Raw genomic sequence first — 26933 nt, forward strand, 5'->3', positions numbered from 1 at the left:
AACACTCAATTGGTATCTGGCATTAGTCTCAGTAACTAATATGAATTCCGATTTGGGATCTGACGCTGTATCGAAAGAACATAGGTGTAAGTTTTGCAGTAAAGAGTTTATCTTGAGAAAGAATAAAAGACAACACGAGAAGAATGACTGTGTTAAAAATCCACTGCGCAATATGATAAGTTGTGTTCGATGTAGCAAGTCGTTTACGCGGAGAGAGAGCCTAAAAAGACATGGCAGAACTTGTAGCGCCAAGCCTGCGTACAAGCTAGAGGACAACGATGAATCTACTAGCCTAAGGAAGAGTGATCTGTATTACGACAATAATTTTCTTGGCTCTTCCGATCTCGACAAAGAACTTAAATTGAAGGAGGATGATGATTTACGGAAGAATGAAGACAATGGAAGAATCCTTAACGTGAAAAGTGAGAATATATTCCAGCCGAATTCAAGTAGATCTTTCCTACTTTGTAAAAATGATGGACTCCTAAAAAGGAAGCATGAAGACGATGAAGACACTACAACATCATCAACATCGAATTATTACGGTAAATTGGGTGAAGACGATTCCTTCTACGGTGATTGTTACAGTGACTCTGAGGCTGTTGACAAAGACAGAGACTATGATGAAGCACCTAAAGCTGCCAAGATCGAAGAATGTGGCGGTGTCCTGAGACCGAAACGATGGAAACGACGTGATATATTAAATAAATCTGATCAAGCTTGTGATGATCACCATCTCCAACATGAAAGTTACCCTGAGGTTGGTGGTAAAACGGAAGACTCCAGAGATCATAATATTTATTATAAACGTGCAAGGAAGATGGTGGTAGAAGAGAATGATTACACATCATGGAAAGATCCAAACATATTGGTTGACCGGCTAAGACTTCTACATGGTTCGCTTTGTGCAGGAAACTATTCGTGCATCAAAGAAATATCCTTCATACTCAAGGAACTGAGGAAAGCTGGCTACATACAATAATGGCATGTTTTACTTGCATTTGTATAATGTAAAGAAATAAAATAAATAATTTAAATTATAAAAATTTCATGTTTTTATTTCTTGTATTCTGATTTCTAACTAAGACTTAGATCTCGCAACTTGTGCTTCCTTTTTTTTTGCCTGCATTGGGTGCTCTCGGAGGCCTTATCGGTGCAACGAGCGGTATAGTGCGGGCAGTCAACACTTCGAAGAATGAGCGCAAGCAGTTAAAAGAAGCACAGCGACACAATGCCAGCATGGAAGCCATTGCCATCGGTAAAAAAAACGGCGCAGGACTGTACTTGCATCCTCACAAGACAGGACGAGGCATGAGAAAGAAACGTGTAAAGAGAAAATCCTAAGTTCCCTACCGAAACGACCGCTCACCATCGTAGATTTAATAAAGTACGCACGCAAACTGAAAATACCAAATTTCCGCGGCGTGTTTATGCGAGACACTTTGCCCAGCAAGCCAAAGACACGTGAGTGCGCCATAATTAATTTAGACACGTCGGCGGGTCGCGGCACGCACTGGGTGGCGTACATAAAGTCTGGAAAAAAAGCTACTTACTACGACAGTTTTGGAAATTTACGCCCTCCGCCCGAACTGCGACAGTACCTGGGCTGGTCCACTACGTTGTTTTACAATTACGAAACGGAACAGAAGCCTAATCAAACAAACTGCGGACACTTGTGTCTTCGCTTTTTAACAAACAAAAATTAGCTGACAAATAAAATTTGTTTGTTAAAAAGCGAAGACACAAGTGTCCGCAGTTTGTTTGATTAGGCTTCTGTTCCGTTTCGTAATTGTAAAACAACGTAGTGGACCAGCCCAGGTACTGTCGCAGTTCGGGCGGAGGGCGTAAATTTCCAAAACTGTCGTAGTAAGTAGCTTTTTTTCCAGACTTTATGTACGCCACCCAGTGCGTGCCGCGACCCGCCGACGTGTCTATATTAATTATGGCGCACTCACGTGTCTTTGGCTTGCTGGGCAAAGTGTCTCGCATAAACACGCCGCGGAAATTTGGTATTTTCAGTTTGCGTGCGTACTTTATTAAATCTACGTTGGTGAGCGGTCGTTTCGGTAGGGAACTTAGGATTTTCTCTTTACACGTTTCTTTCTCATGCCTCGTCCTGTCTTGTGAGGATGCAAGTACAGTCCTGCGCCGTTTTTTTTACCGATGGCAATGGCTTCCATGCTGGCATTGTGTCGCTGTGCTTCTTTTAACTGCTTGCGCTCATTCTTCGAAGTGTTGACTGCCCGCACTATACCGCTCGTTGCACCGATGAGGCCACCGAGAGCACCCAATGCAGGCAAAAGCAAAGGAAGAAACCCTCCTATAATCTTCTTGTCGAGAGTCTGTAATTTTTGCTTGGCTTTCTGCACGCCTGCACCGATCTTGCGTTTCTTGTTCTTGCGTGAGTTAGTTTTTGACTTGATGTAGCTGGTTCGACGAGCACCCAGTCTTAATTTCGTCTTTGCCTTCATGATCTTAGATACGCCCCACGCTGCGATTTTCTCTCCTAGTCCCGCGTTCGACGATTTGCTTATATCTTCGGCTTCCTGTGCCAATATCTCGTCGGCCCGGTGCCTGGATTCCAGATCCTTGCTTAATGAATATGCGATATCGTGCTGCTTGCACTTTTCGTCGAGAGAATTAATGCCCACGTCACCGCGAGCTAACCTTTTCGCTAGTTTCGTGCCGGGGCCGCAGAATCTGTAGCCGGGAATGTGTAGCTCGAATGGCAGATTGTTTATCAGCGAGTTTACGAGTCCCGCGCCGATGTGTTTTTTGTTCTTACCTCTTCGAGTCATTACGCACAACTGACCAGAAAGTATAAATGTGTTTGATTTTATACAATTACTTTAGTACAATGCAGGTCGTCAAGCAAGACGTGTGTTTGCCCGTGCGCATTACGCAAGACGATGTATTTAGTGCGCGTGAATCACGACATGGCTTACTGTTGCCTTCTGCCGTACGTTGCATAATGGCGGGTCCGTCCAACTGCGGTAAAACGTGTGTTTTACTGAGTTTACTGGAGGAACCAAATGGTCTTCGGTTCGAGAACGTTTACTTGTATTCCAAGTCGTTGCAACAGCCAAAGTACCAGCGCCTAGCAACTGTTCTACGATCTGTGGATGGTCTGGAGTATTTTCCGTTTAGCGATAATACCGATGTTGTACCTCCAAGCGAAGCAAAAGCCAATTCCGTGTTTGTTTTCGACGATGTAATGTGCGAGAAACAAGGCATAATACAAGAGTACTTTTCCATGGGCAGACACGCCAAGGTAGACTGCGTTTACCTGTGTCAGACGTACAGTCGTATTCCAAAACATCTCCTACGAGACAACGCAAATGTCATAGTTTTGTTTCGCATGGACGAACTTAATTTACGCCACGCTTATGATGATCACGTAAACACCGACATGACATTCCAGGAATTCAAAGACATGTGCTACTTGTGTTGGAAAGAAGAACACGGATTCCTAGTTGTAGTCAAAGACTGGCCTCTATATAAGGGCAGGTACAGACGAGGTTTCGATCAGTTTATCACCAAACATGAGTCATAGCATTTCGAAATTCGGTCGTAGCAGTCGAGACTTACGTACTGCTCTCAAGTCTCATGACGACGTTATCCGCAAATACATTTCGCTACTGGCTCAAAAAATAGACGGGGTGAAAAAGGAATTACTTGAGTACCTCGTAGCCATAGACCAGCGCGTGGAAGCTTCGGATTCTCGCATTCGCGACATGATCGAAGTTTCGAATGCACAAAGACGGGACGATCTGAGGACTTTTCAAAGTAGTCTGAAAGCATCACTATCTCAATCGTCAGCAAATTCAGATTTGGCCAAACACAAGAAAGAAGTTTCTGCGAACGAATAGAAAAGTATAAAAGGAGGTCTTGCAATAAGTTTTCAGCCAGTACAATGTCGGACCTGGCCAGTGACCTTCATCGAGCTATACAGTCTGTTCGCGAAAAATATTTACTTGCTAGACGAACCAGACTTGCACGTGAGATGGAAAATGAGGAGATATTTAAACCAATCACTAGTCGCCTCGACGAACTTGAAAACAAGGAAGAACCAGCCTTCATTGTGAAGACAGAAGTTAAAGATGAAATGCCGACTGTAAAGAAGAGAAAGTATGAACCAGATCGAGAAGAAGAGGACTTAACAAGTACAGAGTCCATGCACAAGAAAAAAATACCGAAAAAGGGACATCAAGTTAATGCAATGGTCCGACCATACCTGATATCGTTTACGAGCCGGAATAATGCCACGACCTACGGAGTGTACAGAAAACATAATAAATAGTTCCTCGGTGCTAAAGAAATAGACTTTCTACCAGGAAATATCGTGCGCGTAGCAGAGTTCAAAACGCGCGGGACTCCGGGTCTGTACGAATTGCTGTTTCGCAGGGAGCCTAAAGGATATTCTTACAACGACTTACAAGAGTACAAAAAACTGCTAGAGCTTACCAATGCACATTTTCGCGATAACGATCCAGATAGTGGTGTATATAAAGACGAAGATCATGAAAAAATCGACATTCTCGCTAATCTCTTCAGTGAACTAACAATACATGGCGAAGGTTTAAAAAAGCTAGAAAGTGGTCAGACATTTGACTATGTATATTGGGACGACCCTAATGAATTAGTTGATCGCCTTAGAATTCTACATGCATCGCTTAGTGTAGGAAACTATTCGCACATCAACGAAATAGTCTCCATACTTGAAGAACTGAAGGAAGCCGGCTACATACAATGAGTCGAACCGGAATCGCTCGCGAACTTCATGCTCCTGCTAGACGGAAATACCTTCGTCGCAAAGTCATAGTTCGTGGAATTGATGATTTATTCCAGGCGGACCTTGTTGAGATGATACCGTATTCCCGATTGAATAAAGGTTTCAAGTACATGTTGACAGTCATCGATGTTTATAGCAAGTTCGCTTGGGCTAGACCTGTCAAATCAAAGACTGCAACTGACGTAGCCAAGGCCATGAACAATATTTTGCGTGATGGACGTGTACCGTCGCACCTGCAAACGGACCTCGGGAAAGAATTCTACAATGCGACCTTCAAGGCTTTGATGAAGAAGTATGGCATCAAACACTACTATACATTTAGTAACGTCAAAGCCTCCGTTGTCGAAAGGTTTAACAGAACTTTGCGTTCCAAGATGTGGCGGCAGTTCACGGCTAACGGAAATTACAAGTGGCTTGACATCTTACCGAAACTAATAAGCGAGTATAATTCCACTGTGCATTCTACCACGAAAATGAAGCCAAAGGACGTAAAGGATAATCGCCTGCTTCAAACAGTTTTTCCCAACACGAAGAAGAAAGATCCACGAAAGCGTAAAGCTAACGTCGGCGACATTGTGCGAATCTCCAAGCAGAAAGGTATCTTCGAGAAAGGTTTCACTGCGAACTGGAGTCCCGAACTTTTCCGTGTGACACATGTTCGTGAATCAGAGCCTAGGACCTACTACCTCGAAGATTTGGACCACAAACCTATCCATGGCGGCTTCTATGCCGAAGAGATTCAGCCTACGTTGTATCCCGATACGTACTTGGTGGAGAAGATTATAAAACGAAGAAATGGACTGTCCTACGTCAAGTGGTGGGGCTTTCCACCTCGCTTCAATTCGTGGGTGGCAGATGCAGACGTCGAGAAATCCACAAGGCTTTAGTAATTTGTCTGTGTAATTTTTTTGTACTTGTAGTAGTGTACTGAATTTGTGTAATAAAAGTATTTTTTAATAGAACTTGCGGTGTTTTTATTTTCTCAAACCTGTCGCTTTTGTGGTATTTTTTAAAATTAAAGTTGTTTTGTATCATCCAGGGATCGAACCAAGGAGCTTAGTCGATCTAATCAGTCAGTATATAGATTACAAATTTATTTAATGAATTTTGAACTTTTTCCCGAATCTCTAGCTAAATAATTACGGATTTTCAAGATGGCGGCCAAATTTCAAGATGGCGGGCACCTTAGTAATAAATGATTACTGCACTCTAGCGGGTAAGAGTTAAACTAACATGGCGTCAGCGCACTCTAGCCGACGATACAATGATGATGGCTTCCAGCATCGAAGACAAGATGGCGGACATGACGTCATACTAGGTGACGATATATATTCTTTGAAAAAAAGTGGTGGGAATCAGTCTGCCAGCACCCTGCCACAGGGGAAGGATCGGTCGCCATTTTTAATTTTTTTTTTGACCTCGTCGGGTTCGAACCGAGGACTCCAAACTCCGTGTCGTTAATGTATGATTTTTAAAAAAAAAATTATTAAAATTTTATTATTTAATTTTTTTTTATAATTTTTAAAAAAAATTTCATTAAAATCGGATAATAAATAAAAAAGTTAAAGATGGCGGCCGTAACGGAAATTGTAACGGTGACGTCATCATTCAAAATGGCTGTCATGGCATCCTAATTTTCAAGGTCATGACCTCTGCGGCTTAGAGCGGCTAGCTCTTAGGAGTTTTAAGCCGCTTTTAGGAATTTGGGTTCTTTCTAGGACAAAACGACTTTTGAGGATTTTCGAAATCCTGATTTTTAAATTGTGGAATTTTTTGAGAATTTTTGGCGGAATTTTTTTCACAGAAATGTAAATTTTGACGAATTTTGTGGAATTTTGGGCAATTTTTGCCCAATTTTGGCGAATTTTGAGGGTCAAAGGTCAAGGTCAAACTTGTCCCGTTACGCTATGTCCCGTTACACTCCTCCAAGATGGTCGCCGTGACGTCACAATCCAAGATGGCGGTCGGCACCACAGGCACCACAGCCTGAAGCCTGCCGCCGGAGCCCCTATCATATACTACTCTTAAACTTATGAAATACCTTTGGTAAAGCTGGTTTTGTTTGACTGATGTAATGACTTGAAAACTGATGCATTTTAAAGTAAAACAAATGAAATTATATCGCGAAGCCGACCAAATTGAACTATTCGATTTCGGTTTATTTTTTTTTTGTTTATCTTTGCTCCAACGCACACTGTTTTGATAGATATGATTGAACTTTGTACAGAGGTAATAAAGTGCAAACTGACTCTTTGACGTTAGGAACATACTTACCTACATTGTTTAAACAACAATGAGTGATCGTTTTAGTTAGAAAACGTTTGTATGGAAAAAATAAAAGGGCTGGTTTTAGGGGTTTTCCGGCAATTATTCGAATTTTTCTCGCCGTAAAAACCATCTTTGAACTTCAACGAACATTTAAAAAACAAATTGGCCAAATTGGTCCAGGCGTTGTTGAGTTATGCGCTTACCAACACATTTTGCGATTCATTTTTATATTATAGATGTACATTAAAAATAAAAAAGTAGTATTTCAAAATGCCATTACATCCTGGTTTAGCATTTATATGTGTATATAAAAGTGGTTCAAATTTTAAACTTCAGATGTAGTCATGTTATACATTCAATCAATTACTGAGCAAGTTTGCTTGAATGTACCCTAGAAAACTATTTATGTTTAATCATATTGTAAGTTTCCAATCTACCATTATATTAAAATAATAATGACCAAAATATAAATGGTCGTAACCAAATATATATTCACAAAGTTGCAGTGATAAAATTGAGATCATTACGCTCAAATAGGTACCATTGAAGTATGTTTGCATCATATAAAAAGTCATTAAAAATAAAAGAAGTCCAAAAATATCCATCGACCTATGTTTTATTCAATTTTCGGCCACAGTTATAGTGCGGTCAGAGCACATGCCTCAAAACAAGTTGATCCGGGTTTCGCAAGTGTTTGGTATATGTGGTTTTTTTTTTTTTTGCAGTAAGCTGGTATGTTTTTCTCGGGGTCTCCCATTTCCTCCTCTCACAATGCATTCTGACGCAGCTTCAGTCACATTGCTCTACCCTTCAAATCTGTAATGACTTCTATGTCGGCGAGATGCTAAACCACAGTTATTATGCAACATTTAACTGCATCTGGTTTCAGGATTGAAGCTACATTCGTAAAAATAATGAATGATGTGCCCAACGTTTTGGGACGCCTCGTTGCCGCCATTTTCATGGGGCAATTTACCGCAGGAGGATTGTTTTTCTATCACACTATTTATTTATTTTCAGTCTTTCACAAACAAGTGATGATTGGTCCCTGTTGGCGCAAGCTTCGCTCCAGGGGGTAACGGTGTGACAGGGTGGGAATATAGCCCCTTTCGAGCATTAATTTTTAGGAGGGTTTATTAAAGTGCTGGTACTTAAATAGTTAAGATAATTAAATTCAAGTATTAAATTTTTCAGTCATAAAATGTTGTATAAAACATTAATGATTAAGTTTTTGAGACCATCAATATGTAAATATTCCAAAGAAAGTGTTGACTTATTTTATGTTAGGTTTCGCAAATGCATCTTTTATTACTACGATAAAACCTCCAGAGAAATATATCCTAAAGCCGATTTTGTGTTGGTGGTCGTGATAAGAGGAAGGTGTGGCCAATCAGGATGAATCTGCTTAGTAGATGCAGCGATACTGACTGGGCAGACTCTTTTAATCATGACCTCCCACAGGGATTCTGTCCACTAAATAATAACAATGTTGTAGATTTAATTATTCACTTTATTCAATGCAACATGTTAGTTAAAAAGAAGTGAAATTAATTCCTTGATTCTGATTTCAGGTAAAAGAATCCGTGTACGGCCATATGATACCAAGGAATATTGACCAGTTTGGAGGGCCGTTCATTATTTTGTAAGCAAGGGCAAACATTATTATTAATTATTGTTGTTAAGAAATCAATACATGCAACATTGGTGTAAATAGTTTTAAGGCAAACAATTTTGTATCATTTAATGTTGAAAATTGTCTGTGTTAAGACAGTTTACATATAAATAGATTTACAAAAATTTCAACATAGTTACTATTGACATATAGTCAGATAGTGATTTCTTTATCTTTTCTCTATATGGGCGACATGGTGTAATAGCTTTAAAATTTGTGGGCTCCGGGCTATTTACCTATTAGAAGCCCCCTCTAGAATAATTGTAAAAATTTACTCTTTGAATCATTTTTAACTCAACATGAAACTTAAATTTCGACGATGGTTTTGCTCATTTATCTTAAGATATTTTGATATTCTTTCCTGATAAATTATACTTGAGTTAGTTTAACAAATGATTAAGATCACATTTCCGGTATCATCACATCATTATACATTGTAATAAAATCTTTGAAAGTTTTTTCTAATACGAAATCATTAATTGAAATAGGTTAATAGGTAAACTAAGTAACAAGATAAAAAAATTTAATTTTCATTTAACGATCGATGTCCATATTTTTAACATAGTACTAGACAAATTAAAATAAATGAAAATGAAAAGCATTGTCAGCGGGGGCCCTGCGCGAGGTAAATGGATGTACCGTCTTATCGCAATCATAAACATGATTTGTGACCCAGCTAAGTTGAAAGGCCCATCATCAAAGTCACTCACGCCCACTCAGCTAATCAGTCAGTTGACACAGGCCGAAACCCCGCCTGAGAACCCACTGGCACCTACCCTGATCCAACACACCTCACTGTGACTCATCAGTGCACCCAGAGCTCCATGGTCCGAGAGGGATCCATGCAGCTAGTAAATGTAGCTACATTGCCGCTCACATTGTCCGCCCGTCTCAGGGAAGATATTCCTTCGAGTTGCTCCTAGGACAGTTGACACCATTGCCGAGTGAGAGTCAAACCATGTTTCTATCCTGGGCCGACAGGTAAACCATCAGTGGGGACCCCATTTACATCAAGTATTGTCCATTAATACTCCCAAATTCTCATGGAACTAGTAGGTGGCTAGACTAATAGCTTTAAACTAGCATGGATTTTGTGGTGTAAAATGGTTCATTCTTACGTCGGTGAAACTTGGGTTCACCCCGATTCCTAGCACATAACGTTATGTAGTTTACAACCATTAAGGCTCGAATTACAGCCAAATGTTTGCAAAAAGTGAAAGTACCAATTTGTCACTGTTGCCATACTATAATCAATGGTTCATTACTGGAAACCGAAGTTTTTGAGACCTAAAGGTCTGAAGGATCGGCAGTCGATCTCTAGTGAGGAGTTGCTTGGCTTCTGGGTTGGAGCCGCATTGAAGGCGAAGATATCACAGACCTTTCGATCGACGTTGCAGTCGCTATCATCCTCCCTCCCTGATGATGGCAACTGCAATGTCGACCGAAACGTCGGCGATATCTTCGCCTTCGACGTGGCTACAACCCAGAAGCTAAGCAACTCCAGACAATCGCCGCGAAAGGCTGCGATCTCTGGTGAGTTTTAAATGACTATCTGCGTGTGCTCACAGTCATAGCCCTTCTTCCTCACCAGATACCCTTTTTCCAGCAACTGACACTGCCTGATGAATTGGGATAGTATCCCAAGCAGAGCTCACTTTTGTAAACACCACTGGTGCCACGAGGAGGCAGAGGTTTGCCAGAGGTGTAGAAAGGCTACATATTTATATCATAAACCCTTCATTTGACTCTATTAGAATCTGTCTCGGGTACTAGAACTGGCAATTGCTTTCACGCCTCAGCTACAAACAAGCACCTTCTCCAGCAGGAGAAGCCATACTGTAGTGGTCATTTTTCCCCAAAAAATTAATACTAAACACAAAGACTTCTCAGTGGAAACTATTAATTTAAAGCAGGAGTCACTAATAGCTACAACATTATGTTAAATTATAAACTATGCCCTTACAATAGAAGAATTTTAAAAATAAATTACAGAAAAAGGTTTTGACCAAAAATATGTTCAAACCAATATGAGTATTTTGGCTCATATCTCTTCCTCTTTACATAATACTTAGCAATGTGTAAAATAGATGTTTGTTGAAAGAAACAAATCGATATTTTGTCATCAACATACAAGATAATGTACACGGGAGTATTTTGCTGGTATAATTGTTTCATTGTAAGTGGAATTGAAGTATTTTTTTAATTGCTTGAAATATTTTTTGTGGTTTTTCGCTTGAAATATGCAACTGATTGAAAATAATTGTTTTCACAAGTATTTCAGACTTATCGGCTCAGTAGTTTGTGCTTTTGGCTGGTAATTCTAGGATCCCATGTTTTCAACCAAGTACCACATCGGAAACTTTCCTTTTTGTCAAAATATCCTCTTGTCCCAGACTGGGTGTGAAGTGGTCCCTTTACATATATTAATACTGCAAATGTAATGGTAGGCCACTGCAGTATCACCTAGCCTAGTGTAGGATTGGTTCTAAATTACATTCGATATTTGATGGAATTAACCAATCCGAATCGCGCCCTGTGGAAATGTAAATGGCTTTGATATCCATATAAACATATTTTTAAAATAGCGAAGTAAATATGGGAGATTAAATAGGTTATAAACGTAAAATAATTATAGAATTGTTAGTAAATATGTAGCTATAATTTACAATTCATGTGCCTACAGCTCTAAACAGTCGAAAAAAAGATTTATTTTAGGAAAACAGCTTTTACGTGATTAAAATTTACTTTTTTAATGCAAGAAATGAGCAAAAAGTTTCCAAATTTTCATCCAACACTGTAATGCATTTTTTAAAAATCTTATATTAAGATTCAAGTAGCAAATTTGAGATATCTCAGTCAAATGATAACTTTGATGGTATGACAGTATTAAAACAATGCTGGAGGTAATCTGACGAACTTTATATAATAGAGAAATTAAAATTCATAATACATGCAATATTAGCTCTTAGACCTTGTTGACCAATATATTTATTGTCGAGTATGTAAACATATTCTTAAAATATAATCTTCTTTTGATCTCCATCCAAGAAGTATTTTCCTTAGCAGAATGCATTTTTATTTAAAATATTCTGGAGAAGGTTGTGGCAATTTAATTCAAAATGCCTTCTGCTGGTTTTCAGTTAACGAAAATATGAATAAATTCACAAAAAATACTAATATTTTTAATTCAGTAAAGTACTAACTTCGTGTGTTAGATTTACTTTCAGTGCAGATATAATTTGAATATTAAATAACAAGGACGAAAAGTAGGGTTACTAGATACATATAGTACAAATATTATTTGATAATATTTGAAGATGTTATGTTTTTTTGTAATTCAACTAACACTTTAAAAGTCCTCGAAATAATTAAAAGAGCGCTATGCAAATATTTCACCTGTTTTTTTTTTGCCAAAGGGTAGCTTTAAATTCTTACAACATAACATATAAGTGCATAATTTTTGTGTGTTACTTCTATTTAAAAGAAAAGACAATTATTATTTTATTAAAAAAGCAATGTGCATGGATATAAAAGAGTATTTGCCCTGGTAAATGTTTGGTAAACCAACGAGCATTAATTGTTCGAAAATATGATACTCTATTCTATGGAAACAGTGTGAATACAAGAATATTTAATTCACAACTCACATCTTTTTTAGAATTTTACAACCTACACTTGTATTTTAAATTTTTTGCGCATCCTTATTTTTCAGTATTGTGTACTTCCTGGGTGTCGCCTTATCCACACCCAGTATAGTTTTCGAGCGAAGAGAAGGACTCCTCGACAGAAATATTGTAGCTGGTAAGTAAACAAACTTTCAGTATCATTGCGAAGCATAGGTGTCAGACTATTTATATAAGAAATAAAATAATGTTGGATATTTTTTTAGGATAATGGTTGTATTCTGGGCATGCATTTCTCGCAAAATATTTCAAGACCAGGTGTGTTTTGAAGCCCTTGTTGCATCGCATGTGCGTTTCATATTTGGTCGAGTTTCTTTAAAGTGCACTCCCACTGTCGGCACACGACTCACAGCAATTTTGTAAAGGTGTCCTGAATGCCTGGCCCAATAATGAAATGGCTTCTCTATTAGATGGCCACCAGTTATAAAGGCGAAACCACTGGGATGGGCAAGCAATTGGGCAGTCTGATAAGTGGCGAAAATAAGGAATAACTGCGCACATTAATAAGCACTGTAAAACAAAATAAAGTCAAATTGTTGAATATTCGGTTATCTTTTAAAAGTTTTAAAAAATTTCTTCTTGTGTGATACTTTAATTAAAATATAAAATTATGTGCCAGTTTTCGTAATATGTAGTATTATCTCGAAAAACATATTTCATATATGCAAAAATAACCATAGCCATGTGTTGTACAAAATTACAATTACATTCATTTAGTATTACAAACTATTTTTTGGATAATGGTTTCCAAATGAATATTTTGTAAAAGTACAGATTTCTTTGTGTGTAGCTAGATAAATCTTTGGCATTCCAGATAGGTTGTGTTTTCATTTTGACTTCAATTATTAATATCGTTAATATCGCTCACAGCCACATCCTAGCTTCTCGCCTGAACGTTCTAATTCGCTCTAGAATATGGATGTGTTTTGGTGTGGTAGCAGAGCGTGGTTTTGTTCTCGCCCGCAGGCATCACAACGCTGGAGATAGTTCTGGCCCACTTCCTGGCGCAGTTTGTCGTGCTGGCCTGCCAAATAATGGTGCTGGAGGTCTTCGCACTCAACGTGTTCCAGCTGGAGTGCATCGGCAATCCCGTGCTGTTGTGGTGGCTGAGCATGGTGGTGGGCGCGTCAGGCATGCTCCTAGGTCAGCGCTAGACTCAGTCATGGCCATGTCACTCAAAAATACACATTTTGGATTTAATAATCAAACGAAATAGTTTATCTTGGAAGTCTATTTTCACCATAGATGTGCTAAAACTAACCTTCTGGGGAAAAGTATATAAGATATGCATGTTTAGCAATAATTTTTATCGTGCAACACATTTAACCTAAATTAATTTTTACTTAGCAACAGAAGAAAAAAATCATTAACACTGAATCTTTTGGGAAATCGTTGAAAATTATTTGTGTAAAATTTTTTAATCATTCCTGTAAAATCTTTGTTTGAGTATGAAAATTTATAAAGTTAAAAACTTTATAGGAGCAACATTTTCAGTATTTCAATATTTTTGAAGCTATTACGAATTTTATTTATAACACAATCTAAAATTAATTTTTATACCTAGAATCATCACTTAAATAAGTGCTATTTAATGATTTTGCTTACCTTAGACTGGAGACACGTTTTGCACTTCTCCTACTGCACCTAAAAGTTCCGAAATGTTTTTTTGATTAAATATTCTTTTAACCACTTTTCCTACTGTGCACAATGCAGATACCTTAAAAAAGCACTCAGTTAATTAATAAAAATCAAACATGTAAACAAATACCTAGAAGAAAACATCGAGTAGAAAAACACAGGTAATCTGATTTAACTGCATAATGTGGCCGACGCTTAATATCCAACTTATATTCTATTTGTAGAATAATATGTGTGTATGAAATTAGTGTGATACATAAAGTGTTTAATATTATTATTTATTTTATTTAAATTTTGTTGTAAAACTATTTATTTAAAGGATATAAATCTAAAAAAGAAAATATATAACTTTATCCAAACAAGTCGAAAATTTCAGGTGTCTACACTTTATATAAAACATATATTTTTTATTTATTTACGAATGATATCCTAAAATATGTGTTTTATGAAAAACATCACACATGGACATTTAATTTTGTACTAAAAGAAAACATAGCCTATGTTATTCTAGGATTTAAATTTGGGATTGAAAATTTTTAAAACCATTAAATTAAATTATTCTAATCTGACAAAATATTTAAAAATAATAAAAATTTGTTTTATTAAAAGTATGTTTAAAACATAAGCATTAAGAATAACTCCTATAATCATATTAATTTAAAAAAATTGCCTGTTTAAAGCCTGGGCACTATCAAAATAAGTATTTCTCTAATGAAATATGAAATTGTAGATAACATTTAAAATTCACGTAATCCAAGCAAACGAGCTTCAATTGTTAATTTGGATTACCCTTTAAACAAGTCCAGTGTTAGCATTAAGTAGAGTTAGCTTTAGATTTACTCTTGCTTTATACAGTGTCATTAATTAAACTATGTTATTTTTCAGTCAATTAGAACCCTGAATGTTGAATGTAATAAATTAATTGTAGTGCAATAAATTTATTTAATAAATAGGAAAAAGCGTGTACTGGCTAGATTGTTTTCAATGTTATTTTATTTTTTTAAAATGTTTGTTTAAAATATTACATGTTAACGATTGATTTAACTGGACATTATTCAAAAGTGAAACAATTTCTTTCAGCATATAATTTACTTATTCTTGCCCTACAATGGAATTTATGATATAAATAATAATTTATTTATAATTATTACACACTACTTACCACACAGCATTAATTTTTTTCAAGCTGAGCAAAATCAATGGCATACAATTTTTAGTCCATTATAACTAACATTATAATGTGTTTCGTTTTGTGCAAAAGATTATTTCTGCAGCTATCTATGTATAAATGTTTGTTGTTATTGTATCGTAACCATAAGGGATATAAGACGTCGAAGAAAGAATGTATTTATACCATAACCATTACCATTTTTACTATATTTCCTAAAGAAAAGTAAAAATGAATTATTCCGTTCATTATTTTGGGTACATGAGTGTCCCCTTCTAATAACTAATATTTCGCTAAACCATTTCGACGAATATTCATATCTTTTGTTGTTGTTTTTAGATTTGACTGGTAAATGAGATAAAAATAGGTTTATAAACTTCTAAACAATTAGTTAGGTCTTTAATGTTAAAGACAACAATAACATCTAAAATACGCACCACTAAAGAAAAGATAACACGGTAAAACAGTTTTTCCAGCTTGATATCATACATGAATAAAATTATTTTATTAAATGTTCTCTATTTAATATTATTATTCTATATGATAAGTAATAATTAAATTCTAAAGAAAAAATCTAACTTAAAAAAAGCAGAATTAGCATATTTATACAGTGGTGGCATTATTGTTATAGACTATAGGCAACAAATATATTTATATATATACAGTGTAAACTCTATATAACGACACTTAACGGTCAGAGCATTTTTCGGCGTTATGAAGAGTGGTCGTTTAATGTAGAGAAATAAAATATATCATTTTACTATTCTATAACAATATGTATTTACTAATAAAGTACACATTTTACTCACGAACATTAAAATTCATACAAATAACAACATTTATTGCGTATAATCTGTTTTTTTCATTGTTTTTTCATATTGTAGACACGGCAGAGCGGCTAAATCCAAAGCGTCTGCCAACATCACTGATATTTTCTCCCGCTTATATCGAGCTTATAAATAAATCTTTTTCTTCAATACACAAAGATTCTCGTTTACTCGCCATGTTTACAGTTCAAAAATTTGTAAGCAACTGCGGTAATGATAACGTGTAACAACTTGACAAAAGTCTGGTGACCGAGGTAAACATGTGCAAGTTCAACATACTTACTAAAACAAAAGACAACATTTCTTAGAATTTCCGGTACGTCAGTCGAAGTAAACACGTGCTAGATAATACAACAACAAAACAGCAAACAAAAGAACGTACACAGCTGTAGTTCTTATCAACTTCGGCAACATAGAAAGTACTGCTTAATGAATTATAATTCCGTATTGTTGTCGTTAAATAGAGTGAGCGTGACGCTATATAAAGTGTACTATTGTATAGAAAACAAGGTAAACCAACCAAAAGTCAAGCAATTTTGACGTTTCAGGGATTTTGTCGTTAAATCGAGTAACATTATAAAGAGTTTATACTGTGTGTATATATATGGTATAAGTTAAACATAATATTTATGCACGCACACAAAAAAGGTCAATTTCAACATAGATAATAACAAGTAAAATAACATATTTAAAGAAATACGTTGTTTGCGATTTGATGATGTAAATAAGATGTTAATATCATCTTGCTATAATCACACAAGTTACAAAAGAACCTTGGAAGAGCTGGGGAGGGAGGTGGCAGTCACGTGACCGAAGCTTCTGGCGGGGGTGGGGGCCAGTTGAGCTGTCGCTCGCTTTTAGGAAAGAGTGGTCCGGTGCCGTCAGCTCGCGGTCCTAGTTACACGATTGAACGCTATCCATGGCATCAACGTCGGGTCATAAGTCACTGATTTTAAACGGCACGCCGTTGCGGGGACAGGCACGTGAGATTGTATACAATGTGGCGACACATTTGAAAGAGCAAAAGCAATTACATAATTTAAAGTACAACATTGTCGAAGCAACAAGTGCTGCAACAAGGGTTTCTCAGTCAACTGTAAAAAGAATTTTGGCAGAAGTTAAAGTAAAGGGCAAAAATAGTTTAAGTTTTTTTACTCCCACGGGAAAGATTAAGGAACGAAAAAAAAGAATCGAAGTAGATGACTTTACGTGCGGCGCTATACGGCGGAAAATTAACGAGTTTTACACCGCTAGAAAAATAATTCCAACATTAAAGAAACTGACCAGGGCATTACGAAAGGGCTGAGTTTTAAATTGCAGTAGAGAGTACTTGCGGCATTTGTTAAAACGTATAGGATTTAGTTGGAAGAAATGCTAATCAAAAAGAAAGATTTTGGTAGAAAAACCGGAAATTTCTGCTTGGAGGGGGAGGTATCTACAAACAATTCGTAAATATCGAAATGCAGGTAGAAATATCGTGTATGTTGACGAAACATACCTACATGCAACACATTGCGTTAATTCCTGCTGGCAGTCGAGCACTGAAGTAGGTGTAACAGAATCAATTGGCAAGGGGCCACGTTTGATAATCGCGCATGCTGGTGGAGAAGAAGGCTTCGTTTCTAATGCTTTATTAATTTTCAAATCAAAACAAAAGTCTGGCGATTATCATGATGACATGAACTACCAAAATTTTTCTCCCTGGGTAAGACAGAAGCTACTTACAAATTTACCTAAAAATAGTGTCATAGTTCTAGACAATGCCAGCTACCACAATGTCCAAATAAATAAAAAGGCTACGACCACTACTCTGAAATCTGGCATCCAAGACTGGTTAAAAGCCAACAACATTCAATTCTCCACACACATGACCAAAGCCGATTTGCTACTTTTGGTGAAGATCCCACCAAAGCACAAAAATATTCAAAGTGGATCAAATAATAGAGGAGTGTGGCCATGACACCATTCGTTTGCCTCCATACCACCCGGATTTGAATCCGATTGAACTAGTGTGAGCAGATTTCAAAGCAAAAGTTTGCGAGGAAATATCTACATCTTTGGACGATAAACTAAAACTGTGTGAGAAGTTGTTTTGTTCCTATACGGTGGAACAGTGGAAAAAGTGCTGTGATCACGTTAAAAACATTGAAGCCGAATATTTCAAGAACGATGCAATAGTGGACATCGAAATCGACAATATAATAGTGAATCTTGACTCATCATGTGGCGAAAGTTCTTCGGGAGACACAGGATCTAGCGCTACAGAAACGGCCGAATGTCTGAACTCAGACTCGAGCTCGCGATAGGTGAGTCGCGTTCAAATCAATTTTAACCGTACTTCCCTGTTATACATAGTTATAAATGTTTTTGTACTTTTGCAAAAATTCCTTTGCAAAACTAATTGCCAAAGGGTTCGAATCCCGACTCTGGCGGTCTGGATGGTAATCGTGTTTTCCAGAAATTAAACAACAGTTGAACGATGTGATGGTTCCTAAACAAAGAACGACGCAAGACCGTATCATAGCGATTTTTAAACTCTCAACTTTCTAGCGTTTCTGTCTGGAGTGTCAGCCATCTTAATTCATAACAAATCCTTTCCGATAATGTCAAATGCTCAAAATGTGTATCTCAGGCCCCGTATTTACTTTTTCGCTGCGTTTATTTTATTTATGTGCGGGCGTCTGCCTTCTTTGTTTTAATTGACAGTAAAGTTTGTTATTCGTGTTTGTAAAATAACTTGTTAAATAACTTACGTTCCCTTTGTAGACGATTGGCGTATTGGAAAAAGCTGACGAAATCCTAGTTCCCAATAGAGAAATCTCATTTAATAGTTATAACATTTAAAATAACTTAATTTTTTTCTTGCCATCCTTTTGTCGTTGCGAGTTTTTTGTTTATATACTTAGCCCTACTCTTTACATTCTTAACAATAGGCGTACAACTTAGACTGAGTGAGATGAGCTCACATACATACAAAGGGTATTAAATACTTGAGTGTTGCCCGCGCAAAGCTGCGGCGAAGAGTTATTTCTTCGTACAGAGTTTACTTTGCTACTGGCCAACTGCGTGGATACGATCCCGTGTTCGTGTAAGTCGGGCCGACGCGACGAACAAGGGCCAGGGCGGAGTCACTCCCTCCCCCTTCTTCCCCTCAACTGCACTCGGGAACTGGCGCATGCGCAGTAAAAGGTCCAGCTCTATCTTGTCGGGTTATAGTGGATATATTGATAACCAACACTTTAAATCACACTAACCAGCCATTAAAATTTAAATTTATTACTTGTCCGTTATGATAAAATATATTTAAATAGCCACGAAATAAATACCCTGGCAGTAATTATTTGGGTGTCTCAATTCAATAGCCAAACTACAGCTTCAGTTTTATAAGTAACTTGAGAAAAAATACAATAACTTACGTTATGGAGTGCTTCTTGAAGCTGGTATATGCCTTTTTATTTGGATCTGAACAACTTGTCTATTGCAAATAATAGCGAAAATATTTATAATGAAACACTAAGCGTCTGGATAGTATTAAATTCAATAAAACAAAAAAGTAACTATTTTACCGTTAACTTCACTGTTTTAGAAAATTACCAGAACCAAATTTAGGACGAAAATCGGCAGCGCCTGGCAGCTACGCAACACGCACGACAGTCAGTATGCTAGAGCTGCTACATATAAGGGGCAGTGACAGTAAAGTGAAGTACTCGGTATTTTAAAAAAAATAGTCGATAAATAAAAAAAAAATATCATTTTGACTCGCGGGTATTATTACACTTTAGACCTATCTATAAATATATAAACTGCCTATACAACTATAACTTTTATAATTATATTTATAACTACATCAATTTCTATAACTATAACATCTATAACTAACTTATAACAAAACTTAATTTGAAAATAAGCATGTTACTTCTAATTATTTCAATGAAATAATCTTATGAAAGTGATTTATTTTACTTTGGTTGCAAATTTATGCTAAATTTAACTTTATTCACAAACTTAGATTTCATATTTAAAACTTGTCTTTATTATTTGCAATAAACTAGTTGCTTAAATTCATTTTCAAAGACGTATACGATAATTCGTAGATAGGTTTTAAAATTTCTTAAAATGAACTTGTAGTTTACGTATGTCAGTCGAGTGAGTTTAGGCATCACAATAATAATAAAAATACTTATGGGCTATATGCCACTGTATGTCAGGAGACAAAATACCAGATGTTAAACTTATTTTCTTAAATGAATAGATAAACGAACTAAAAAGGGGGTTTCAAAACCATTGCTTTTATAGTATTATTATTGTTTCTTTCTTTCAAAATTAAATATTTATGAACATTCGATGCACTAGAAGCCTATAATTTCATTTACTCTTACAGAAAAGACTCTAAGTACATATTTTCTAACACAATTTATAAATTTACTTTGTCATCTATGCAAAGTAATATATTTTGAGATGAAATATTTTGTAAACAATATTAAGTAATACTTCTAAAATATTCGTTTTATTAGGAAGGCGTATAATATTTCTGAAATTTTATAGAAGCAAACAATATCTCTGCTCTTTTAGCATTACACAATTTTTATAACACACGTTTTTGAATCTAGCATTGTTCAGAATAAGCAAAATTTAAATAATTTGTTACTTGGCTACTTTAAAAAATGCTATTCACTAACAAAACAATATATTTAGGAATCTTATAAAAGTTTGTTGTTCTTGAAGGTTAATGTTAATAATAGTAGTCTAGATGACTACTGACATTCTCCTTCGAAACATCATTATCAAAATTTAATAATAAGTGATAAGGCGAGGAAATTACAGTGCAACAAACAAGCACACTTGCAACTCACAGCTTGCAAGCGTTTTCTTACGAATCGACAACTCATGGGCGTACTCACAGAAAACATATTTGCATGCGACATCAATAAGGTACGCGAGTAATAGGAAAGATAAACTTTAAAGTGGCATTAATGTCAAAAACAAGCATTAAGGCAATTCTGATCACACACATGTGGAACAGCGTACAAGGTTTACGCACATACTAAACGAGTTAAACAGAACCCACGTCATCAAACGGCATACGACGAGTGCGCATGCACACGATGCGGACGCAAAACAAAATAGAAAACGTTGAAACATGCAGTTAAATAATACAATAAATTCAACTACTAGAAACGCAAACAACAAATACGCGGCGGCCCTAACAAGGGCATAAGCATATCGCTAGAGACGGATGAAAACGACACAAATGAATTAAAATAAATAATGAATATTGAACAAGGGTGCAAACAAACTTACCTTGAATCGGCATGGTAAAAAAAAAAACTTTGCAGTCACTACAGGTGGCATTCGAAACTGGATAACGGACATTTATATGAATTTACTGTGCGGCCACCTTGCACTACGAATTGAAATCGTTACGCAATTAAAACACAGAAAACCATGTCGACAGAGGGTTCCCGTCGCACAGACTCAAAATATTTAATAAGAGAATTATGGCTGCGGAAAAATATGAAGTAACAGAAAAGGAGAAGTTAATTCAAGAATTTAAGTTAGTCGAATAAGACCGAGAGAAAAGTGACAGTACGCTATAAAGATTTTTAAACTTCTACGGCGCATGCGCCGAGCAATACAAACATGGGGTTAGAGAAATCGCCGACAGAAAGGTGGCGAGGGGATACCAGGGTGAAGAGGTGGACATGGATACACAGATATTTTACTTTAAGGGGTGTGTGTACTAAATTATTACATGTATCTATGTATGCTTCTAAAATTTCGTGTGTTTTCTGATTTTTGTAATATATTCATAACTAGTAGTAATTTTTTTATAAAATTTTATATAATTGCTGTAAGTGTTTTAAATAGGTTTGAGAGCCTTAAAATACTTATTTATTTAATTATAGCGCTGAAGAAGAGCTAAAATCACGTTATTTATATTTGAATAAATAGTTTTTAGGCAGCCTTTTGTGTTAAAATACTTTATTTTAACTACATATCTCATACATAAATAATCGAAAAATTTTTTTTTATACAACTGTAAACATCTCAGTTTTCTATACTTAAAAATATAATTATTACGTATACATTAAATTGGTAACAGGGTAGGATTTTCTTATAGCAATACAAGCGCTCATCTACACGCTTTGATCCCTCTAGCACTACGTAAAAAAAATTGTAAAATCAATGAACTAATTCCAAAAAGTATTTTATGCCAATGAAATTGAAAGTATTCCCGTACATAATTCGTACGCTTACATACGAGATTATTTAAGCTGGATCATTTTCTTTCTTCCAGGTTTCGCCATATCAGCATTCTGCCAGTGTGAGATGGCCGCAGCGTTGCTAGCGAACGGTTGCGTGATGCCCCTTCTGCTAATGAGCGGTGAGTTGTGCACCAGATTGAACTTGTGCATCGTGTTTCCAGGATAGTTCTGTTTTTGTTATTTTTTTTCTAAATAATTCCTTTAAAACACGTATCCCGCGAGGAGCAAGGTTCGGCCGAGGAGCTGCCGCAACCTTGGTTTGTGACATCACTGCGGCCATAATGGATGACCTTGACCTTGACCATGGCCACCATTTTGGATCCACCATTTTGTTTTCCCCAATCTTGGATTATAGAACATTCTGTCATTTTGAATTGTGATGTTATCGTTGCAATTTTCGTTAGTCACGATCTTGGATTCTAGAAAAGTTGCAATTTTCGTAACGAATTCTATATAAAATTTCCGTAATTTTTATCCGTTGTTAATGGGGAAAAAAATTAAAAAATGAATTAAAAATGATTTAATATAACAATTGTGCCACTTATAAAATCGTCCGACATCTTCAAAATCCGTAACATTTATGCTAGAAAACAGGAATAATTTTTATTCATATAAAATCATTTGATTTATTTAATACTAAAATTTATAAAATGGTAATGACTTCGAACATGGCGAAGTCATTCGATAAAACATGGCAACAGTTCCTTCCTCCAATGAAGCCACCGTTAGACTGAACTCCCACCACTAATGCCAAGGCAGATTTTACGTCAGCCAGTGTGAAGTCATGGTGGCCACCTTGTTTTCGTCTGCTAGAGCGCGCTGTCTCCATATAAGTTTAATTTTTACTCGCTAGAGTGCAGGGATTATTTATTGCCAGGAAATGGCTATCTTTTCAGCCAATTTGGCCGCCATCTTGATTTTTAGTAATTTTTAAGTTAGAAATTCGGAAAAATTAAAAAAAATCATAAAAAAATTAGCCTTTTATTTATTAACTGACTCGATCGTTTCTTGTCCTTGCTTCGATCATCGCTCGATGAAAAACAAAAAGATTATTCTTGGTAAAAACAAATTATTTGATAAATTGTTACAATTTCTTAAAATTAGCTTTAATTCCTCATCTACCAGCTAATAGTAAACTACCGATTCCATCTTGGCCACCATTTTGGAAATTCATAATATTTTACCGAGAATTAAGAAAAAAATCACTTATTAAATAATTATTGATTCAATCGATTCATGTCCTTAATTTGATACCAAGCAGTACAGGGTAAATTAAATTAATTAATTATAAATTAAAATGTCTAAGGTCCGTGAAATAATAACCAAAAAACATAAGGGCAGAGGAGAAAGTAGTTAGTACATACCAAGGGCCAGTAACTATGTGATCGATACCCACTCATCAACTTTTTTTTTTTTTTAATTTTGGCATGCTTAGAAAATATCTTTCAAAACATGCGAAGTTACAAGTATTCATGTACGACTAGTCAAAGTACATAAATTCAAGCTAGTTTACCTCGAAGTTTTTAAAAAAAACTCTGAGGCTAGAGCCAGAGGCTACCGGACGAGACCCGTGTGTCGCTGCGTGCCACGCGCTAGGAGGGACTTGCAAGCTAGCAGAAGTGACGGGTGGCCATCCACATGACTGCTCGTTCAAGGTCTCGCTTCCCAGCCATCACGGCAATACATTGTTAAAATCATAACCCGGTACGTGTAAAGTAGGCCTACTTGGTGGAATCTTGTTTAAGTATATAATGTTGCATCAAATACAAAATATTCAGATTTTAAGTTAGGAAATGATAAAGGTTGACTAAAATTGTTCACAATCACCAAAACATAATTGAATGCACAAACCTCGCGGAAGTAAGCTGTCCTCCTCGCCGTGTTGCAGGGATATTGTGGCCGCTGGCGGGCTTGCATCCCTCTCTGGCCACCGCGTCTCCGTGGCTGCCGCTGACGCTGCCCGTCGAGGCGGTGCGGTCCATCACGTCACGGGGGATGTCCATGGCGCACCCGAAGGTCTATGCTGGCTTCGCGGCTTCCGGTGGCTGGTGCCTGCTCTTCGTCGCGCTGGTCGCCGTCTCCATCAGGTTCAACAGGCTGTAGCCCGGTGTCGCATTGCGGGAACTCATCAACAGACACATCCCCGAGCGCGACATCTCTGCCCAGTTCATCAGGAGTTACATCAATGATCATGTCAAGCTTGGCTCTTGGCATTCAGCGGCTAGTGTAGTCGATTCCTACCGTCCTACGTCATCTCTGTTCAAAGCAGCATAACCCTCGATGGGAGTTACATCAACGACTAGGTCTATGGATGATTATTGATGTTCAATGGTAGGTGCAGTCAATACCTACCATTCAGTGTCATCTCTGACGATTTCAAGTACTCTCGACATGAGTTACATCAATAATCATGCCATCTTTGGCTCTCAGCGTTCAATTGCTGGTGCATTGGATTCCTACCATCCTGTGTCATATCTGTTCATTTCAACATACCCTTGACATGAGGTACGTTAAAAAAACTTGTCATATTTGACTCTTGGTGTTCAGGAGCTGGTGAAGTCAATTCCTGCCATCCTGTGTCATCTCCAATCAGTTCAACATAGCCTCAACAGTGATTATATCAATGACCATGTCATGCTTGGCTCTTGGCGGCTGTTGAAGTCGATTCCTACCGTCATGTGTCATTTACGCCTAGTTCAATGTACCCTTGACAGAATTTACAATAATACCCATATCGAGCTTGGCTGTTGGTGTTCAGTGGCTGGTACAATATATTCCTAACTTCTTGTGCCATCTTCATCCAGTTCAATAGAACCTTTGAAAGGTTTTATTAATTACACTGGCACTTTAGGCAGCTGGTGTTCAGTGGCTGTTGTCTAATTATTCCGCTCTGTATCATTACTACCTAGCTGACCATACGATGAACAGCTTTCACTTCTTGGAGAATGATTTTTTTTGGTTCTTTCCATTCAGTAGCTGGATTTTTCTGTCTCTATTACTTTGTTACCTCCAATAAGTTCAATGCATGCTAGCTGTTACAACAAAAGTCATTAGTATGAGAGCCTTACAAGTTGCACAGAACACGTGATAGTGGGTCCCCATGGTTACGCGAACTCGCTACATTCATTGGATGGTATATTGGGTACCTGCTCCTCTGTGTCATCTCCATTAAGTTAAACAGATACTCCATAGAGTTTCTTTGTTGTGTCGGATTCCTGCATTCAGCGACTGTTGTGTTTGTAGTTCAATGCTTTGTGTCACATTCATTCAGCTCAGCATAGACTTGACAGTTTATACGTAACAAAAATGCCATGCTTGGCTTACATGTTAAGCGGGTGGTGTATTTGATTCTTACCACTGTGCTATATCTCAATAAATTTCGGCTGTCACGTTATTACGGTATTAAACTGCTTGCAATGTTTTCATCATAGTGTGTACTGTCGATAATATGGACATTTACCATATCGTGTTTATGTGAAAGGTATCATTAGACAATATGCAGACTAAACACAGATTCCATAAACATCTTAAGCCTAATAATAAATTATATAAAAGTATTATATTTGGGTGGTTAAATGTTATAAGCTAAGTGGAGAAACTATAGTTTGTGCTTCGATGAGCATTTATTATGTCATGAAATATTCATACATAATTATATATAGTGGCAAAATAAACATACGAAGGTCAAGATGGGCAAAAAGTGAGAATTTGTTTTGCTTACTTCGTTACAGAAAATGACATGTTTTTATATTAATTTTAAAGTTATTATGAAAAACATTTTATGCTAGCTAATGCCCAAAATAAGTTTTTAATCTCACAGTTCAATTTTTTAAGATCATGTTGCGATAATTTGTTAAGCTGCACTATTAGATTCAAATAATATTTTAATTTATTTTTTAGTTTTACATACAATATTTATAATGAGTTCGTTTAAAACACAAATGTTCATTTCAAAATAATGAAAAGATTATGCATTTAGCTTCTGCTGCAATGCTAATTTGTCTTCCCTTTTGAATGTCATCTGGAATGTTTATCACTCATTTTTTACCCTTTTAGTGATTTATACGATGAAATGATCAAACGAAGAAAATTTGGTTATTACATGATTTCAGTTACTGTTTAACATTTGTTTTTGGGATAGTTTATGCTGGAGTGTTTTTTTACTTACTGAAATGTAAATAAAGTGTTATTAAATATATAGACATACACGTGTTTAGATTTTTTTTCCTTTCTTTACTAATCGTACTGAAGTATCATCTTTATCTGATGCTGGTAACATTGTAAGTACAGGTTATTAAACATACATGTGTTACAGTGTATCAAATCTCTTGATATAGATTGAGTATTATCTTGTAACAGTTAGACTATGTAGGCCTACATATATTCTAAGCAAGATAATATTAAATGTCAAGTACGATATAAGTCCAAATTCGTGCTTTAGGGGGTGATAGAACCCAACTAGACAAGGACAAGACACGATACAATATATGCTCGTTAAACCGTAAGGGGTGGGGTGAAGCACCTTACCACATATCACAAGTGGCCCACCCCTGCCTTGCCCAACTCCGTACGATTTGCAATTATATTATAAGAGAAACAGGTGTTAATGCCTGCAGAGG

At 36.6% G+C, this 26933-nt stretch overlaps 1 protein-coding gene across 3 annotated transcripts in view; it reads left to right on the forward strand.

Moving 5' to 3' along the window:
- Nucleotides 1–26522, forward strand: part of LOC134527620 (ABC transporter G family member 20-like) — a 197435-nt gene extending 170913 nt beyond the window's left edge. For all 3 annotated transcript variants that reach the window (XM_063360464.1, XM_063360465.1, XM_063360466.1), the window contains exons 12-16: nucleotides 8632–8702; nucleotides 12445–12533; nucleotides 13382–13558; nucleotides 22347–22433; nucleotides 24203–26522. In XM_063360464.1, the coding sequence (XP_063216534.1) occupies nucleotides 8632–8702; nucleotides 12445–12533; nucleotides 13382–13558; nucleotides 22347–22433; nucleotides 24203–24417 (639 nt within the window). In that variant the 3' untranslated portion in view covers nucleotides 24418–26522. The remainder of the gene's footprint in view (nucleotides 1–8631; nucleotides 8703–12444; nucleotides 12534–13381; nucleotides 13559–22346; nucleotides 22434–24202) is intronic.
- The last annotated feature ends 411 nt before the right edge of the window (nucleotides 26523–26933 follow it).

Source organism: Bacillus rossius, chromosome 1 (assembly GCF_032445375.1).
Source record: "Bacillus rossius redtenbacheri isolate Brsri chromosome 1, Brsri_v3, whole genome shotgun sequence".
Taxonomy (NCBI): Eukaryota; Metazoa; Arthropoda; class Insecta; order Phasmatodea; family Bacillidae; genus Bacillus; species Bacillus rossius.